At 36.2% G+C, this 21,924-nt stretch overlaps 1 protein-coding gene across 3 annotated transcripts in view; it reads right to left on the bottom strand.

The window, feature by feature from the left end:
• The window catches only part of CSMD3 (CUB and Sushi multiple domains 3), a 790,297-nt gene that overhangs the window by 654,110 nt on the left and 114,263 nt on the right, over window positions 1–21,924 (bottom strand). For all 3 annotated transcript variants that reach the window (XM_068397267.1, XM_068397268.1, XM_068397269.1), the window contains exon 3: window positions 6,117–6,229. In XM_068397267.1, the coding sequence (XP_068253368.1) occupies window positions 6,117–6,229 (113 nt within the window). The remainder of the gene's footprint in view (window positions 1–6,116; window positions 6,230–21,924) is intronic.

Here is a 21,924-nt window from a genome sequence, read left to right as displayed (position 1 = left end):
ATACCTCATCCCAGATCCAGGACTTCCTACCCACTAGCAAGCCCAGCTGGAAGTGTGCTGGTGAATGACACATGCACTGCCAGTTTGGAGAAGATACAGGTGGTTTCCCCCCTCTCTCCGCCAGCATCAGGCACATAGCATGCTCCAGATGTGGGAGCCGAGCCCCTCACTTGCTTCACTCATGCTGGTTCCTCCCAGTAGCTGTTTTTTGGGACACACACCATTCCCACCCCAGTGAGTGGCAGCCGAGACCCCTATCCACTACAGTATCTGGCACTTGAGACCCCACTATCTCCAGCAGCTCATACCACAGGCCAGGAGTACCTACACCCCCAGTGTGACTCCAGTAGCTGGCACTCAGCCCTTGAAGCCCTCACACACACACAGGATAGAGAAGGAGATTGCACTGAGAGTTAAAAAAGGATTTAATAAGAAGATAGGACAGATTGTGGTGATCAAGTGCAGGCTCAGCCAGATGAGAGTACTGACCAGACCCATTTTTTACACTGACATCACAAAACACAAAATTATGAAAATGCAGAAGAACAGGACAAAATAATTTGTGATTTGGAACAAAGTAATTCTTGTTAAGACTTTAAAAGCCCATATTAAAGAGAAAGAATACTCAGAAGTGTGTGTTTTTATTGCAGTACTTAAGAACTTAGCATAAGAACTAACAGATGCTCATACTAAGGGCTCTGTAATTTAGCAGATAAAAGAAGAACAAGAGCCAGTGACTGGAAGTTTAAAAACCAGAGTTGAAAAGTCTTACTTCTAAGTGAGACAGAGTGATCAGTGGAATCAGAGAAAGTGATAGTTTCCTTAAATCTTGATGTCTTCAAGAGCTGTTTCCAGAAGTTATTCTTTAGCCAAATCCAAATCAGTGATTGCAGTATCAAGAAAATAGTGTGAAATACAATGAAAATTAACCAGATTAAGTCCACAGGCCTGTTTTCCTTTATTCTCTCTGGATATATACAGGAATGGTGGGAACAATACAACATACAGGTAAAATATTTAAAATTAACAAGCACCAAGGCAACCTGGTATTTATTTCATAAAGAGTGATTCCCTTCTGTGCTACAACATTACAGGTACTTCTGGCATTAGGTTTAGCATGATAGTCCTGAAGCAATGATATATTGTGACACACAGGCTATGCTGGATCAACTGGAAAGAAAAATGTATTTTCCCAGCCAATGCTTATTTTATTTAGTGTCAATGTTAAGTATGAACAGACAGAGCATATTTTGGAAATGTAACTTATGATTTAAAAAAATATTGGCTAGGAAGATGTCATGTGACTATATATCTCTGTATGATATATGGGAAAGAATACTGATTTATAGTTTTACCAGATAAAATATCCGAGGTATTTTAAAACTTTTAATAGAGTGGACATCTTGTTTTGCTTGTTCTTGTTTGGATTGGTGCTGAAGTATCAATAATATGATCAAAAGCAAGATAATATTCTGCTATTGTTAATCACAGCATAAAATTTGTGCAATTTTACTTCTCTTAGTGGGGTTACACTACACACACATCAATATAAAAAATCATTTTGCAGCATGACCTAGCACCATATTTTACAGCTTACATATTTATTTATTTTTTCTCTAAACTTTGCTTATGTTTTGATAATTTCCCTTCATTTACTAAATTAATTTTAAAATATTGCAAAATGTAATTTTTCCTTCCTTTCCATACACCAAGGGAGTTCAGAACTACCTACCACATTAATGACTGTCTTGAAGAATGGTATAATAAAGTCAAAGCCTCATAAGTATCTTTCATGTTTTCTATTTCCCTCAATATACAGACATTTTATTTCTGCATCACATGCTGTGGATAGTAGATATAAGTCTATGAACTGGCATTGTTGGGATGTTTTCCATCCACAGTTAGTATTCCAAAAGCAGAAGGATATTCTAGATAATTTTATGTGACTTCCTAGGCAATGTGGCATATACTCATACATTCAACCAAAAGAAAGAAACTCCAGCACCTTTTTTTTTCTTGTTATCCAACAGGTGGAATGGGAATAAAAATTAAAATTTTAGATTGCCTTCTTATGTTTAGTATGTTTCTTTGTTAGATTTAGTATGTTTTATTTTCAGAACAGGAGTTTCCATGATGAATATTCTGTTTAGGTAATTTAAACATTCTCTATTTTCCTTTCCTTTCCTACAGTATCTGTCAGGTAGTAAGCATGGTGACAACTTTACAGCTTAAAGTCTGTGGCTTTCACAACTCCAACCTGGTGAACACTTTTTTAGTGGACCTTTTGTAGAGAGCACTCCAACACTGAACAATAATTCATTAGTACTCCTTTAAACTTTTATATGAAGTTAGTAGTGATATTATTAGTTTAATACAGCTAGTACTTCATGAACCTTACCTAAATCCAAGATTTAGATTATGTGTAGCCACATTTCTGAATTCTGAAATGCAGGAGAACTAAAAATATATTGTCCTATTTGTTCACATTTTCTAGCTCTATACCAACTGCCAAAATTATTTTTAACATCCACATCTTGGCATGTTTAAGTCCTACCAGTATTTCTGATCTACATGCTTCAATAATCCTGTACATCAGCTACCAATTTTTCTTAATATTGCTGAAAGAAATGCATGATAGATCCCTAGAAGTCACTAGATGGAAATCCTATTCTGTTAATAAACACCATCTGCTCCCTTCTTTCCTTCCCCTGCCTCCTGTTACCCATAAAGATGAGATCAGTCTTGAAATGTTTAACATTGCTCTCAAATCCTTCTCAAAAGCATTTCAGCAGAATTGCTGAATTCCTATAGCACCACTCCAGTACAAACATGAAGACCATTTCATTATTTATAGTGTCTAATAATTCAGTTTTATAATTCAGCTTTAAAAAGATGTGTAGCAGTACAAAAAAGATGAAATTATATTTCGTAACACTACTATAAATAATTGCAGTTCACCTCTGAGACATTCAGAGTTTTCACTATAAGAATATATATTAAGTTATTTTTTTCTTCCCCATGATCAATAGGATAGCACAAAAATGTATATCATATTTACCTTGAATAAAGATTGCCATAAATTCTAGCAGTAAATTTGTCAATGAAGTCAATGATTTTAACAATGTCAGTTACCTGTTTAATAGCTGTGAAATAACCCAGTAAGAACAAAAAGAAGCACCATTCAAAGCAGGACTAGGTCTGCTGAAGCCCCTTGCTGTATGGGCCAAGCTGCTATGTTGCTTTCTTTCTCAGCAGCTGTATTTCCCATCTCATGCTCTCAATAAATAAAGCTGTTTATGTATTTTAGGACAACAGGAAATGGGAAAATGCATCAAATTCTTCTATTCCAAAACCAAAATACTCTTATCAGAAATAAAACAAAAATGACACAGCTACATTGTGACTGTATTTGGCCTAAATTATCAAATAGGGGATTAAGTATAGCATTTCTTCTCCATACATTAGTACCAGTACATGTTACACAGACCCTGAAAGCTGAAAAAAAAAAAAAAGAAAGAAAAGATGACAGAAACCTCTCCAGAAAAAAAAAGAGGCATGGAATCATCAGACTTGTAACTCCCCCTTTTCTCACTCCAGCCAGCAAAACTGTGTTGCCAGACGGTGATGAAACAATAAATTGCTGATGGTAATTATTGTAGCTCAAGTTTTTTTCTTAAAATCTCTCCTTAATTTTCAATGCATCTCACCATTTTCTCTTGTCACTATAAGTGAAGTCTTTTTCTTTTGAGTAATCTGTTTCAGTTTTCTCTCATGAAATCCTTTTTCTCCAGGGGTATTATGCTATATAGAGAGGTAGATTTTTCAGATGTGTTCTTCCCCAAATGGTAGAGAAACTAAACATACAGAAGTATGTGCACAACAGTACCAAAGCTAACCCAAATATGCCACTTGACATTGAGGAAAGAAAGAAGGTGAGAAGGAGAGAAAGGAAGAGGGAAGAGAGGAGAGAAGGGTGGAAGGAGGAGGGTACAGATTGAAGCTTATGATATTGGTTCTAGGAGGCCAAAGTGGTATTTCTGTGGTCTATTGTGTACTTAGTTTGACTGGATGCAACTGTAGGGGCTTATATATGATGGCTCAGCATAGTAGTTCTATTGATGACATAATTTTATATTTTTTCATACACATTTTTATTCTCAGGAGACCAGAAAATTAATATGTTCCTCTATGTTATGATCAAGAAAGTCCACAGTAGATTCATATTTCCCCCAGATTCTGTAAGGTACTTTGGAGTTCCTTGTCAACTTTCAGCTCAACTGCAAATATGTCAAGGAGGATAGGAGGTCAGAGAAAGATATTGGTGGGCTTTATTTATTCGGAGTTTTTTTGGTTTGGTGGTTTTGAGGTTTTTTTAAAGGTAGTGAACAGTAATGCATCCCATATAACCATCTTTCTATGTTCTCTATCTCCATACATCTCAAAGGAAAGTATTTTAAATGATCACTAATTATGAAATGTATGTTTCTTCTTTTTCAATTCACACCTGGATCTAATCCCTTCGGATATATGTCTCTACTACTCATCCTGCCCTCTCATGATATCTCTGTCTATCATTTTGCTTTATTGCAATGATAGGTTGCTAATTGTTTCTATCTTAGGTTTCAAATTACAAATCCATAATGAAGCACTTAGGTATGTGGTCTGATATTTAGGGGTACTAAGTATGCAGATGTTTCATCAGGAAGCTAGAAAGGAACTACTGGGCAATCAAAATTTTTGAAATTTGGATACTAGGTAAAACCAGATCTGAAAATGTTGATTGCAATGTTATGCACATTCACAAAGACTGCAAGAACAGAAATGGAGATTGCCCTGATGTGATTATCATTTAAATACATCTATTCCCTCACGTCAAGGAATGATGATGAAATGAATGTAAAGTAACTGTCTCCCACAGCATCCTCCTAGACAAACTGGCTACCAGGGGCTTGGATGGGTGGACTCTTCGATGGGTTAAAAACTGGCTGGATGGCCGAGCCCAGAGAGTGGTGGTGAATGGGGCAAAGTCCAACTGGCGGCCAGTTACTAGCGGTGTTCCCCAGGGCTCAGTTCTGGGGCGGGTGCTGTTCAATATATTTATAGATGATCTAGATGTAGGGATTGAGTGCACCCTCAGTAAATTTGCAGGTGACACCAAGCTGGGTGTGGGAGTTGATCTGCTGGAGGGTAGGAAGGCCCTACAGAGGGATCTGGACAGGTTAGATAGATGGGCCGAGACCAACGGCATGAGGTTCAACAAGAACAAGTGCCGTGTCTTACACTTCGGCCACAACAACCCCATGCAGCGCTACAGGCTGGGGAAAGAGTGGTTAGAGAGTGGCCCGGCGGAAAGAGACTTAGGGGTGCTGATCGACAGCTGGTTAAACATGAACCAGCAGTGTGCCCAGGTGGCCAAGAAGGCCAATGGCAGCCTGGCCTCTATTAAGAATAGTGTAGCCAGCCAGGCTAGGGAAGTGATTGTCCCTCTCTACTCGGCACTGGTGAGGCCGCACCTTGAATACTGTGTCCAGTTCTGGGGCCCGCACTTCAAGAAAGATGTTGAGGTGTCGGAGTGAGTCCAGAGGAGGGCGACCAAGCTGGTGAAGGGTCTGGAGGGTCTGACCTATGAGGAACGGCTGAGGGAGCTGGTTTTGTTTAGCCTGGAGAAGAGGAGGCTCAGAGGTGACCTTATTGCAGCCTACAACTACCTGAAGGGAGGTTGTAGTGAAGTGGGAGTCGGCCTCTTCTCCCAGGCAACTAGCGATAGGACAAGAGGACATAGCCTCAAGCTTCACCAGGGGAGGTTCAGGTTGGACATTAGGAAGAATTTCTTTCCAGAAAGGGTTATTAGACATTGGAATGGGCTGCCCAGGGAGGTGGTGGAGTCACCATCTCTGGATGTGTTTAAGAAAAGACTGGACATGGCACTTAGTGCCATGGTCTAATTGACATGGTGGTGTTAGGGCAATGGTTGGACTCGATGATCCCAGAGGTCTCTTCCAACCTGATTGATTCTGTGATTCTGTGTATTTGTATACATTTTTGTGGGACATTTAGTTTTATTACATAGAGAGATCAGAGAAAAAAATACAGAATCTGTTGTAAGAATGTCTTACCTTCATAGTAAACTTTAAACCCATGAGCACTAACTGCAAAGTCACTTGTCAAGCGCAGTGAAAATACAGATTTTGTACTTGTCACAGGTGGAGGAAGATGAAATCCTGTTAACCTAAGAAACAAAAAAGCACAACTCATGGTTAATTGTCTGAAAAATAAAACTGTGTGACAGGTTGTTGTTCCAAACAATATTTTATCATGGAAAGGGCAAGTGACTTAACAGTACGTAATTTATATTACCTGAGAAAATGATTTTTATACAGTGGTTTAGGGAACCAATATAAAATTTTAGCAGCTTTCATGGACACTGAATCAGGTAAGGCACATCGGTTTGAGAAATCTGTACTTAGTAGATATGATAGTAAGATATAGCAACCGGACTGCAAAAATGGTCCAGATTATCAGTAGATTAAAAAAAAAAACCTTAAATCGTCAACCAATTTATACCACTTAGGGTTTTGTTCAAACATCTATTGCATTATATATTTTACACAGACTTCTGTTAAAATTTGTAGTGGATGCATTTTCTGCAGCAATTTGATGAAAGAAAGGGGACCATGATTAATTTTAATGAAGGAATTTAAGGTCATTTTAACTACGTACTTTAGCCTCGGAGAAGTTATTTCTGCTTTCAACTCAAACAGGAAATCCAAAGAGCATCATTGTGAAATCAAACATCCATAAAGTTCTCTTGCAAGGAATTACAGGGTTGCTAGGGGTTTTTCTTTGGTTGGTTGGTTGCTTTGGTTTTGTTTTATTAAAACCACTATGTTTGAGACACAAATTAATGTACAATTTTTATGTACTCATAGCACTGCTGATATGCTCTACTGATACTCAACTCTACACATTCTTTTCATTTGATGTACATATGGTAACACTTACTTTCTCTTTTCTAGGAGAATAATCTCATCAGGGTTCATACCAGACCAACAGAACTCATAGTATTTATCTGTCAAAAATATGTAAAGAAGAAGCTGAATAATTTAACTGTGTATACTCACCAGTGAAATCTAGACATACCTTTGCAGCCCAGCTAGCCATGTGTGGCAAATTGTGTAGCAGATGAGGATGACTTGTTTTATTAATGATTAACACTACATTGTTTTCATGTGTTTGTAGCTGAGCCCTATTTTTACTTATTACTTTGAATTTAGAATTATAGAAAAAATATAGATCAGAAGGGACTTGTGGAGGTCAGATAGTCCAACCTCCTGCTCCAAGTAGGCTTAACACGAGAGTTAGTCCAGGTTGCTCAAGATTTACCTTTTCCTTTTCCATTCTTAGAATAAATTCACCATTTCTTTTTTTTTTTTTTCATACATACATTCATGATCGTGTTTTGATTTACTGTTATATGTGAAATACAAATTTAGTGTACACACGCACAAACAACCTCCAAAACTCTTCACTACTTTCTTAAACACCCACTGTAAAACAGCTATGTATTAAATAAGATTCACAGAGACACCTGATTTTGTAATACACCTTTATAGGATTTCACAATACCCAATTCATTGGTTGGCCTTATGGACACTTAAAAAAAGATGTAAACTCTGGTATTTTTTACTGGAAGAAAAGGTATATATTTTAATTTTGCTTGATATGGTACTGCAAAAACCAATAGTGTTTAATGTTGCTTTAACATATTTTCTGCTGCTTGTACTGAAATTCAGTCTCAGTCTTATTCTGAAATGAACTGATAAGTTATGTCCTGCCATTATCAATATTTCTAGTCTCACCAGAAGGAAGGACAGAGAGTGATGAAATGATTTCCTTGAAAAATTATTGTAATTGCAATATTAGCATTTATTTTAATGTTTTATTTATTTTTAATATTAAGATAACTTTAGATGAGTTCTATATAGTGTACCAGTAATTTACCATGAGACTTATTTGCTGTGGGGATCATAAAAAATTTCATATTGCTCTCTGATGACTGTCTACTTGGTGTTCTTAAGAGATACTCTGAATTAATGGGTGTTAATATTGTTGTTTTTTTCTTAAGCAATCTTTGGCAAAAAAAAACAAACAAACAACACACCCAATAATGTGTCGCTTTTTTTCCCAGGGAATATTCATTCATTACCCTATGCCCTTATTGAAACCATTGTGAAAGACATTGCAATAGCCAATGTATGCTATTGGTTACAGTCATGACAGGTATAAAAGCCAAATGATAAGATACTATTACGCACAGACTAATGACCAGAAAACTGACAAACATGAACAAAAGTAGCAATGACACTTAAAGAGGTGTGTATACAGATCTATATAGATGCAGTAAGTCATCCATGTGTGTGTATCCAGAAACCCATTCTTTGTTTTGTCATTGTATCTTCATGAATAATGTCATTAAAACGAGGCTAGACTAAAGAATTTATATTAATGTGCAAAGATGGAGAATTAGTTACAGAATATTTAGGATGTAAGAAATGCACTTTTTTATTTGATTATGAGAATACGTTTTTGTTCTAACAATAAAACAAATTAATAAAACACTTACCTTTCCCAAATGGGCATATGCATAATTATTTAGCATGTCAATATCAGTGCAATGTTCCCATTAGCTTATTCATAAACCAATAAATACATTAATTCATTAGTAAGTGGCAGCACTTGAAAGCAAGCTGACCTAACATAAAAACAAGCCAATAATTTTAATAAAACTTTAATTTGCAGCATACACCAGGTCTAGCTGGTATCTATTTAGCTACTCAATGATTTGAGGGAATTGAGGGTATAAACACATATCCAGCAGAAAAGAAATACATATTTATCCCAAATTGTTTAATGTCATGAGTGGTACCTATGCACAGCTTAGACGGGTAGGGGATTTTTAAAATGAACACATATGTTACTAGTGTGTCAAACATTACAGCTCCTGATGCAAAACAGATCCTAATTAGAGCTCTTTGATACCATTTAGCTTTCAGAGGTGTGCCTTTTATCACCATCGTTATGCTGCATTTACTCAGAAAGTTTCAGCTTTTTTCTTTAATTTGATTGCTACACTTAAATGAATACGAAAAAATGCAGAGGTCTTTATTTGTGGTTTAGTGGATGCAAAATTAATTAAAATTTCTGATAAGTAAAAATAGAACATGCAAATACCACGTGGTAAAATACAATACATTTTCAAAAGGGAATGTAAAGTAATTTGCTCAGAAAATTGAAGTCACCTAATACTTGAATATTATTCATTGTGTACCTCTGTATGTTGACCTCAAAGCTTAAGTCTCATCTGTATGTAAAACTCTACAAAAAGTCATAAATGTTAGCTAGAATAGTTTTCTTTGCCATTTAAAAAGAAACGTAGCAAGTAGATAATAACTGCAGGAGAGAGATGTCAGGTAAGAAGCAAAATGCCTGCAATATAATAATTTATGCATAGGTCTGATTGTCACTTATTCAGACCAGTAACAACTAAATGGCTAACTTAAAGGGAGTACCCTAGTAAAAGCAAAACTTAAAGTGGGACACTTATGCAAAACAAGCAGTCATGTCCTTAAGCTGGTATTATCTGCTTATTAAACACGTTTAAAATTCAAATTTCCTGTAGTAGCTGAGGTTTTTTTAATCTACAGCAATTTTCTGTCTCACATTCCATTTGCATATTTCATTCCATTCACATCAACGTTTTTCAAATTTAAAATACCTAATGGGGTGGTTCAGGTGTCTCTCTACTGCCATATTAGACACTGTCAGGTATTTGTGACATCAGCACAGAGCTGGTAGATACAATATTGGACCAACATGAGACCCATGCTCTTCTGAAGAGCTGGAGCTCAGGCAGGATCCCTTAGGGATTCTAAATGTACTTACGTGTTATGTTATACACTTCAATCACCCCTTTATAGTCTACCACTTTGGCAGAAGAAATTTATACTAGGACTAGGACTGGTGGGCTTTTTTTTTTTTTTGATGGGATTTTCATTCACCCAGTCCTTATCCTCTTTTCATTTTTTGTTTTGGAATTGGCTCTTTTAGTGTTCCCTGACACACATAAAGAGATCCCGTAAGCAACTGATACTGGCTCCTGAGTTAAACCCAGTTGGCAGCCAGTCACAGGTGGTGTTCCCCAGGGATCTTTAACAATGATCTGAACGAGGGGATCAAGTGCACCCACAGTAAGTTTGAAGATGACACCAAGTTGGGCGGGAGTGTTGATCTGCTTCAGGGTAGGAAGGCTCTGCAGAGGGATCTTGACATCCTGGATCAATGAGCTGAGGTCAACTGTATGAGGCTCAACAAGGCTAAGTGTCAGGTCCTGCATTTGGGGCACAACAACCCCATGCAATGCGACAGGCTTGGGGAAGAGTGGCTGGAAAGCTGCCTGGTGGAAAAGGATGTGGGGGTGCTGATCAATGGCTGGTTGAATATGGGCCAGCAGTATGCCCAGGTGGCTAAGAAGGCCAACAGCATCCTGGCTTGTATCAGAAATAGTGTGGCCAGAAGGACAAAGGAAGTGGTCGTCCCCATGTACTCGGCACTGGTGAGGCCGCATCTCGAATCCTGTGTTCAGTTTTGGGCCCCTCACTACAAGAAAGACATTGAGGTGCTGGAGAGAGTCCAAAGAAGGGCAACGAAGCTGGTGAAGGGTCTAGAGCCCGTGTCTTATGAGGAGCGGCTGAGGGAACTGGGGTTGTTTAGTCTGGAGAAAAGGAGGCTGAGGGGAGACCTCATTGCTGTATACAAGTACCTGAAAGGAGCTTGTAGCAAGGAGGGCGTTAGGCTCTTCTCCCAGGTAACAAGCGATAGAACGCAAGGAAACAGCCTCAAGTTGCACAAGGGGAGGTTTAAATTGGATATTAGGAAAAATTTCTTCACAGAAAGGGTTATCAAACACTGGAACAGGCTGCCCAGGGAAGTGGTGGAGTCACCATCCCTGAAGGTATTTAAAAGATGAGTAGATGTAGTGCTTAGGGATATTGTTTAGGGATGTTGTTTAGTGGTTGACTAGGTAGTGTTAGGTTAATGGTTAAAGGTCCTTTCCAACCAAGATGATTCTGTGATTTTTTTTAGTAATGGAAAGGGTCAAAGGGGGTCTGCAACAAAACATTGTCATGTCTGCAGGAATTTTTAATATTCTGTTTCCATTAATTAAAATATAGTAAATACATTCTAAGACATATTGATTATGTTTGAATCTATATGAAAATCTGTAGTAATAGGTTTTGGTTTTATAGTGACTGAAAATTACATCATTATTTTCTTTCAAACACACCATTTACAGTGTGTGTCACTGTGTCTCTTCTTCCTGTGAGTTACAATATTTCAGCACATCCTGTAGATTCACAAAAAAAATGTTCATACAACAGTAAACACTTGAATCTCTGTTTTCGCTTTTTAAAGTGGATTTTAAAAGGCTGTTAATCCAAGAGTAATTATAATCTGTCTCACTCTCTTTTTTTAATCAACTATGTCATCATTTAAAAATGACAAATCATCTTAGATTTATGGTTTCCAAGGTTTCTAGGTTTCTGACTGGAACTTTCTGAAGTTTTATCAATCATTTGTTTTCCGTTTTTACTGTGATCCTTGGGATAAACCTTTAATCATATATCAAGTGAACTTTTAGCTGCATGCTGGACTTTAAATTCACAGCCCCTTAAGGAAAGAAAAACTCCCAACTCCATGATCAAATTAGAGCAATCTTTTCATAATTACAAAGTTAAAATGATGGAAAGGAGTCTTGATTAGTCATACAAAATGACAGATAAATTGTTTACTTGAGATTATAGTGCAATAAATAAAACTACAACATTTCCTCATTGCCTGTACATCTCAGATAATTACTGTTTGACAAAGCATTGATTATCCTTTTAAATATGTAACTTTTAAAAAAGTGTATTTTAAAGGGCTTTTTTTTTTTTTTTCAGGTTTGCAAAATTCTAGCTTTTCTACAGCCTGTTACTGGTTTCCAAAGAAAGTACTTTTCATCTAGAATATTTTAGTTTGGGTTGGGTAGTATCCAAGGAGATCCACCAAAAGATCTTTTAAGTGAATAGTAGTTTTTCACTTGATCTCAAGAAACTTTTGATTAAGTCATAAGAATTTCACAATGGGAAGAGTTCTAAGATAATCTGAAAGGTGCAAGAAATGTTGGTCCCTAATTTATATAAAATAATGCAGAAAGGTGAAACAAGTCAACATGTCAACTTATTATAACTTTGACTGTAAAATTAGAAAGAGTGTCAAAGTCCATCCATTCTCACTTTTAGTTTGATCTCCAAAGAACTGTTTACTCTTAAAGTCAAGTGTAGAAGATGGATTCTGAAAAAGAATGGGCATAATAAGCAAAATGCCAAGTGTAAAATAAAAGCAGGTAAAATGAACTTTTTTATGTCTTCACCGAGAATCTTCCCCACAGATAAAGCCAAACTTTCTGAAGACAGTAGAAATGTTACTCCATATTTAGATGTTTTCAGGAAATTGAAATATCTGATATATTCAAAGCAGACATAAAATATTTCTAATTATAGCTTTTGCTTTTATAATATTAATGTAACTTTTCTTTTTCTACCACTATGAAATTTCAGTCTTGATGATACATATGCAACTTGATAATCTTCAGAGAATACTTTTCTTAATATGTATAGTACATAAACAAATGAAGCTGCATAACCAGTAAATTTCTCCAATTAAACTAAATACAATGCTCCTACCAACTGTTATTTGCTGTTATGTCCAGTAACATATTACATTATTTATGCAAACACTACCATTTAACACTTATCAAGTAAATACTACTTAGTAAGGTACTGCTGGGGCTTGCTCTTCTTGGAGTACATGCTGATGAATTCTCTATTAGCTGATGGAGTCCTGTCTGTATGTTTGTGTATTCGTATATACTTCTATTCATTTTCTAAGTAGCAGATGATTAGATTTAACATCTGACTAGCCTGATGTTACAATGATTCAATTTCAAATTTAGTGAAATTGAGTCTTTTGCCTACTAAATTCTTGTTTAACTTTTTCCTGCTACCTCTGTAGGTTAAAAAAAAAAGTAGATGCCCTCAGCAGAAGGGATTGCTTATTTGTATTTTCTAAGATAAAAGCGTGCTCTTCTCACCCAATTTGCTACTGCATTTGTTGTGACCAGCATCTGGTTGACTGAAATAAAAGATTTCTTCAGTATTTTTTCTAGGCACAGTTTTATTTTTATCTCCTAATACTCATCAAATATTTTTTCCTGAGGACCCTATCCCCTTACTTGTACATGTCATGGTATTTCTTACTTTGAATACTGAGATATTAAGGAGAAGATAGGATTGCTTAATAAAGTACAAATTTTAAATGTTCAGTGCATCCAATTTGGCATCCAGATTCTGACTGACATGTTAAAATTACGTATTTCCCTATTGGCATATTTCTGGTTGGTGTCTTTCATGACGATGCAAAATTGAGTATCTGTTTCCCTTTCAGTCTGCTTTGTGGTTTTTTTTTCTTGTGTCTTTTCCATAACAATTAATCAGACATGTAAGCATCTGTGATCTCTGAACAGCAAAATAAGTGTCTACCAGTAGAAAGTTCCAAAAGCACTAAAAACTTGTAAGTAGCAGTAGCAGTCAGTCATAAAACGTAGTCAACAGAAAAACTAGGAAATAATAAGGTAATATGCTTTTAAAAATTAAAGTATGCATTTCACTACCAAGATCTTTGATAACATCTATGACATTAAATACATTATTTAAACATCACTGGTGTTTTTATGTTTATGAAGGAGTTAAGAAATTAAATTACTTTAAAAAACAAATTTACCTACAACTGTTATTTACATGTATCTTTGCTTTTGAATAAGACAACGCACCTTTAAAGTAGTCCAGAACATATTAACCCAATGCTTCTCCTCCTTCCCTGAAACTGAATATTTCACATTCCACACGCAAAGTCATATAGGTCATTCATTCTGAAGTATATCTCATGCTATTGGACTTGTATATCAAATTCCACAGCCTAATGCTTAAGATTCAGCTCTATAGTTTTGGCATCTTTTACTTCTTTGGTGTCCACTGTAAACCAGGATGAATGCCACAAGAGTAAGAAGGAGATTTTTTTTTTGAGTCTTGTATTGGCTTTCCCATGTATCTTACCAAAATTACATTAATCTTCCCAAATAAATGAATAGAATACTTGTCCTATTGAAAGTATGAAAAATACACAGGAAAGTTACTGTAAAAAGATTGCCTGGATATCCCAAAATATTCATTCCATGACACAAGATAACAAGATAATTCAGGTTGAAAGGGACCTCAGGAGGTCTCTGTTCCAGACTCTTGCTCAAAGCAGGTTCAGGTCTGAAGTCGTATCAGCTTGTTCAGGGCTTTATACAGCCGTCTTGAAAAATCTATAAGGATGGAGATGGCCCAGCCTCTCTAGGCAGTCAGATTCAATCCTTAATTGTCTACGAGACATACTATGTCAGATTCAGATTATTCTATGTGATAATAGCCTCTTTCATCTGATCTAAGTAGCATACCTAAGTGATCACAAATACCACAGGAGAGAGGACCTTGCAATTCTATCATGCTTGTTCTCACAACACACACTGAAGTGCTGTTCTCCCAGTGAAGAAACAAAGAGATCAAGGTTCATACTTGTTGTAAAAGCTCTAATCTCTGTAGAGAGACAGTTATTTCTCACAGTCCTTAATTTAAATAACATCATAGAAACATAGAATGGTTTCGGTTGGAAGGGACCTTTAAAGGTCATCTAGTCCAACCTTCCTGCAATGAGCAGGGATATTTTTCACTAGACCAGGTTGCTCAGAGCCTCGTCCAAACTGACCTTGAATGTTTGCAGGGACGGGGCATCTACTACATCTCTGGGTAACGCATTCCACTGTTTCACCACCCTCGTTGTAAAAAATTTCTTCCTTAGATCTAGTCTGAATCTACCCTCTTTTAGTTTAAAACCATTACCCCTTGTCTTATTGCAACAGGCCCTACTAAAAAGTTTTTCCTCATCTTTCTTATAAGCCCCCTTTAAGTGTTGAAAGCCGCAATAAGGTCTCCCCAGAGCCTCTAGCTGAGGGGAGAGGGAACAAAACAAAGCTCAGAGGACAATACTAAGGAAAAGCAGATGTTGCCAAAGTTGACAAACACGTCTAATATGTCAACCTACAAAACTATCTGATGGTGAAATGTAAATTTCACTCCAGGACTCCTAGAATAAATAAATTAATTTTGTTCTTTACCATCACTCCAGTAAAAATAAACCAATTCCCACGTAAAACAGCTATAAACCTTTGTTAGTACATATTATTATTTATTTCTTGTACAGATCTTACAGGAGTATTTCTACATTCACACAAAGACACCCTATTTTCCTTAGTTTCCAATATAAGTTTGATATGGGTTTTCAGAGTTATTTTTTTAATTTTTATTTCTTGTTTAGATAGAAGAATGATAAAAATTAAGTTTGACACTAAAAAAGAGAGAGTATTTTAAAATGAGCACACCAGATCATTTCTGAGACTAAAAAATTACTATTTACATTGTATATACAAATTTAAATTTCTGGAGATCTGAGAGTCCTATATCTAATCTGATGGATCATATCAATAATATTTCCATGATTATATAGTTCTGACTATGAACTGTCAGAGCAAAACTACTTTCCCTTTAACTCTTCAATGCCATGGACTTTTCTAACATCCATATCCTATGCACCCACCTATGCATCCATGCCTTTCTGACCTTTGAGTAGAACAGACCATGTCCAAACAGCAAGTTAGGAGAACACCAAAGGCTAAAAAGTCAAGGAGCAATAGTAGTTAATCCAAGAGAGGATCAAATAAGCTCCAAAAGAATTCTGATGAATTGGATCACACAATCGCTTATGATGGCATTCAAGTCACTACTTACACTTATTAATGAATTTTGGAGGGAGAAATAATGACTTGCACTTTGCATTTATGTCTTTTTGCAGATATGTTTTAACTATTTTTCCAGCATTACATTAGAAAGTAAAATAGTCCAGAATAATTAAAATTGTAATTGATTCCTTTTTAATCCTTCTTTCTTCAAACTTTTTCCATTGACCCAGTATATATTTTTACTATAGTACTCAAATAATCAAGCATCATGCTCTTTTTGCTAGTGTTCTGCTATACTTTATTAAAAAAATAACTATTTTAATTTAAAGAAAATATATTAATTCTTTCATCATAATAGAAAGAATTCTATGAAATTTAAAAGTGGCAAATTAAAACTGATAAGGTGACATTCATTTACCTTGTTGAACTAGTTCTTTTATTAATCCAAGAATTTAGAAGGATTCAGAAAGGGATTGGACATGTAGCTAGTAAGAAAATTCAGAGTTTAGCAGTATATTACTGAAAGAATTGCTAGAGTTTTAGGAGGGATATGAAAATCTCACAATTCAATAAGTCAATCAATTTCTAGGCAGTGAGTTAAGCTGAGTCTCTGTAATGTGTATGTTTCATGTGTGCATTGGGTGTACGTGTCAAGGTTTTGGAATTGGGGGAGGATCTGTGAGGTGAGGCCGGGGGCTGCCCCATGCTGGACACAGCTGGCTCCAGCCAGCTCCACAACAGACCCCCTGTAGGACACAGCTGAGCCCATCAGGAAAGCAGGTGGCACCTCTGTGAAAACATATTTAAGAAAGGGCAAAATGCTGCACAAGAGTGGAGTGAGGAAGAAAAGTGTGAAAAACAGACCTGTGAACACCAAGGTCAGAGAAAGAGGAGGAGGTGCTCCAGGCAATGTAGCAGAGATTCTCCTGCAGCCCAGGGAGGACTGTGTTGGAGAGCATATCAACACCTTAGCCCATGGAGGACCACACACAAGAGCAGATGGATTTTCCCTGCAGTAATTGCAGCCCATGGAGAGGATTCACATTGGAGCAGCTCATGGAGGACCCAGGCTGGAGCAGAAAAAAGTGTGAGGAGAAAGGAGCAGCAGAGAGGAACTGCTATGGACCAACCACAACCCCACATATCCCATCTCCCCTGTGCTGCACAGGGAGGGGGAAGGTAGAAGAAATAATAATGGAGTGAAGTTGAGCCTGGGAAGAAAAGGGTGGGGATGGGGGGAAGGTGTTTTAGTTTTGTCTTTGTTTCTCACCATCCAACTCTGTTTTTAATTGGCAATTAATTAAATTAATTTTCCCCAAGTTGAGTCAGTTTTGCCTGTGACAGTAACTGGTAAGTGATTTCCCTGTCTATCTCGACCCAGGAGTTTTTTCATCTGATTTTTTCTTGCTGTCCTGTTTTTGAGGGGGAGTGATGGAGTGGTTGGGTGAGCATCTGACAGCCAGCCAGGGTCAACCCACGATAACCTTTAGTGTTCTTTCTTATACATCAGTTCAGAACAACCATTTTTGAAAACTCAAAAGTGTATTGGAAAGGGAAAACACTTCCCTACTGAGTAATAGAGAATTAAGTGTAGCATTTAAGTTCTTGGGTGCATGCACGTGGACATGTTGAGGGTATTAAAGGTGTTGAATTGCAGCTGAGAGTATTACGAGCTTGATCTGCAGCATCCTTGTTAAATTCAATGGATGTTTGGTCTTCCAATTTTCCTTCCAAGGAAGCAGTTACTTACCCATTGAATTATGAAGAAAGTAAGGAATGTTAAAGGCTTCTTTAAAAGAATCCAAATTCAAATATGAATAGGAGTAACTCCTACACTTCTTATATGTCTGTTCAATCAGTTTAAACTAAGTAAATAGAATTTATCTTAATAGCATATAAAACAAAGCAAACAAGATTGAGCAGAAGTGGCTGACTGGGTTCAAGTTTTACTCTCACTGAAATGTTAATAAAAATATCTTATACTTTATTCAACAATTCATTAACAAAATGACATATGATTTATGAACTAATTTATTTTTGTCAAATGATAATTTTTCCCTGTCAAAATGCAAAACTGCTCATGCAATCTATTATTTTAAAATAATGACCATAGGTCAAGGCTGAAAATTTTTAATTGAACAGCTGCTTTGAACTAAACAATAAATTACTCATCAGATTCTGGCATGATCATTAGATTCTTTATAAAGCATGTTTCTAAAAACTGGCACCATCCATTATCAGTGTGAAACTTTTATTATACAACTCTCCATTTTTTTAGCATCAGAAACAAAAAAGATTTTATAAATAATTATCTTTCCTATAACAGTAAATTTATTTTAATACATAAAAAAGAGCAAGAAGAACTTCAAATGGTAAGTAAGAAGAACCAGATATCTCACTATCATACAAATTGTCTTTACAAATCTCTAGGATGAGGATTTGCATGCTTCTTGGATTAAAAAAAAACTGATCAGAACAAAACATATCAAAACAGTTAGTTTTAGAGCATTTGAAAACATTCTAGGTCCTTAAAGTAACAAGATTTTAAAAATTATGAAGTAAGCCGTACATATTTTTAGCCTCTAGCAGCTAGAACATTATGACAACATAGTTTATTTTCCTTATCTTCTTAAAACTGGGTAAAGATGTGCAGTACATTTTAGTAGATCTTTCTGAACACCAAAGGAGGGGGAGCCTGCTCCTTCCAATTTTCCCACAGTTCTGACACTGACTTAACACTGATTCTAGTGATTTGCACACTTGTCTGTGGATTGGTTCATTGAACTACCCCGATTAAGAACTAATCCATTAAAAACAAACCCAAGTCAATTCAGTTAACAAAGCGAAGCACATCCACAAAGGGATATGTCTAATGAGTACCACAGCCAATGTAAGTGAAGGAAAGGATCACAGAGCCAAAGTCAGAGGAATATGGGATCCAGGTTTGCTTCTATAAGTAACAACAAGCTTTTAGATGAGCTCAACTGTCTTTTGAAATTTTGCCTTAATGTGTGAAAATAGCACAATATGGAAAGGAGAGATGCCGTATTTTGCTTATCACTGTTGCAGGTGCCAGGAACTTCCAGAACAGCTTCAACTTATACTAAATATTCTGTGGAGTTTTGAAATTCATCCCTGAGCAAAATGCTTGTGACTTTATCACCACACATGTTATTTCTGTTCTGGTACAGAGATAAAGTTGTAGTAGCATGGCATGTGAAGGAGGAAAAGCTATCTGCATATATTTCAGAATCTATGCTTTTAATATGAAAAGCTCACTGTCTTAGAATATAAAGTCATCATTGAGTAACAGCAACAAATAGAATAAATCCTATAATTCATCAGCTAAATTAGCTGGAAAACAGACCACAATAGCTCAAAAAAAAAAAAAAGGTCCATGGAATTTATTTCATTCCTTTTCTTCCAGAAACTTGTACTCTGAGTGAAAAGCAACCTACTTCTCTCTCAGGCCCTTGTTCACTTTAAAGGAGAAAATAGAAACAGAGCATGCAGCAGAGAGTGCGAGAGGGACGTTCAGAGGATGCTAGAGGAAAGCGTCTCTCCTCCAGCACTGTGTATTGCTATCTTTCTACAGAGCAGTGTGGAGCATATGGTGCTTCAAGGCAGAGCCTGAATCCACTGCAGGAAAGAATCCACTGGAGAAAGAAGTATGTATAAAGATTTTATTTTTGACCAGTGCAGTGAGAAATTAAGCTCTCAATTTCCATATCCATTCTGAAATGCTCTTAGGGAGAGCTAGTAGAGGAGCAGCAAAACTTTATAGTTGTGTGAGAGGGGAAGGGATTCAGAACTCAGGAAAATAATGGAAAAATATAGAGCAACAGAGACAACCAAATAAAAAACAAAAGTGGAGGAGAACAAAGCCAGGATATAATGAAAAAGGTTTTTTGATTTGCACATCTAAAATTCTGAGACAGACAGATCTAGGAAAAAAGCTGTGACACTCGAGACATTATTTAACCCATTAAGCCCTATAATGATCTTTGCAAAACCAGAACAGTAAAGGGTTGTAAATTAATGTATCTATTACGTAACCACAATGTGTATACTATATAAGCATAAAGACTATAAACATGTTGTTTTCAGTCTCGTAGCAGGTAAGTAATTACTTGCATATTGATCATTATATCTAAAATACTGCAGCAAAATTTCTAACAGGAAAGTGAAAAGCATTTTGAAGAAAATTATATTTGAGTTTAAAATAGAAAATAACATCCCACTTCGAAGGCAGAAAAGTCTAATTTAAATATTTGGACTTGGAAAATGTAGATTTTCCTTTTTGATTTTTCTCCTTCCCCTACAGACAATCAGTTCTTTGGGAGTTTTTTCCCTTTCCATCCCCACAAAACAAAAAGAAGGAGACTTTCAAGGAAGAAAAAAACTCTCCACAGTATAATTAAGTTTCATATTTGTTAAAAAAATATTTCAATGATTAAGTATATATTTTCAGATTGATTGACTGCTCTCTTCAAACATCTCCTATGCTACAAAATATTTTTTGTTACATAAAAGACAGTGAAACATTTTATATCCAGTATAATATAATAGGCGTGTGTCAGGTACCTTATTCTAACCTCTACTTTTGGAAATCTTCCCTTAACAGATCTAACAAAAGAAAAATCCTCCCAAAATTAACAAAGGTGTAAAATTAGTTAAAAAATAAGTATATCATTCCCATGACTACTTTTTATATACATTTATCACTCCTACACCAGAGATTCTCAGTGCGCATTGGGCAGTGGATTTAATACAAAACTCATTGTAACCAATCAGCATCTTCCCACCAATTTCCATCGTCTTTGAGTCACATCTTCAGTTCCTCTACAAACCAGCTCTGAACATTCCTGTTAAAATAAACAGGATCTACATTTGTTCAGTAATTGAAAACCAAGATTTAACTTGGTTTTCACAAAAGGACCACACAAAGGACCACTGAAAAACAGCAGCTACCTGAAGCAGACTAGTTAGCATGTGAAAGTACAGAGCTCTTCAGTTTTAGAGGTATTTTTTTTTCCCTAGTATTTACAATAAACATAGATAAGCATTCCAAAAGTCATCAGTGTAGGGACAAAATTCAGCTTACCCATTGCAACAATAAATGCACAACTAGAATATTATTCTCCTTTTTTCTATATGCCTTGTCAATGTAGTTTACTGCATGTCATTCTGCTATGCCTGAAAGCATAAAATGTTGTGCTATTGTTAAAAAAAAAACCATAATGTTTTCCTAATATTTTTAAATATTAAGGAATAACTAAAACTATCATTTCAGCAGGGAGCAAATTATTACATTTCAGTTTTAAGAACATACTGCTGTGTCAGTGTCTGTACTGTACCACTGTTAACAGACAGTGATTTCAAAATATGATATTGCTTTTCCTTACAAAGTAGCACTTTTACTAAACATTACTAAGAAAAGTCCAATATGACAAGGCCTTTTTGATTACGTGCTGAGAATCCGCTACTTTAGCAAACTGATACATTTATTTTCATACTTGGAGTACCACAATCATTTCAGGTAAAAAATTTTCAGATTCTGTTGCTTTTACTGAAAACAGGAAAGAAAATGCAGGTAGTGTTTGTCTCTGTACTTAGGATTGGATAATAGTTATGGACGTATAAAATGCAGATCTGTCAATAGTTACAGGTCTACCAGGTCTGCATCTAGAATGTATCTTTTAATGAATAGGGGTAGGTTTAAATAAAAATAAATGTATAATAAAAATATGAGTCCACTTAGCTAATTTATCGAATCATAGAATCATAGAAACATAGAATCATAGAATGGTTTGGGTTGAGAAATGACCTTAAAGATCATCTAGTTCCAACCCCTCTGCCATGGGCAGGGACACCTTTCCACTAGACCAAGTTTCTCAAAGCCCCATCCAACCTGGCATTAAACACTGCCAGGGAGGGGGCATCCACAGCTTCTCTGGGCAAACTGTGCCAGTGTCTCACTAGCCTCA

This window comes from Nyctibius grandis, chromosome 3 (assembly GCF_013368605.1).
Source record: "Nyctibius grandis isolate bNycGra1 chromosome 3, bNycGra1.pri, whole genome shotgun sequence".
In the NCBI taxonomy this organism is placed as follows: Eukaryota; Metazoa; Chordata; class Aves; order Nyctibiiformes; family Nyctibiidae; genus Nyctibius; species Nyctibius grandis.
Note: the sequence above shows the minus strand (reverse complement) of the source record. Positions and strands in the feature narration are given on the sequence as shown.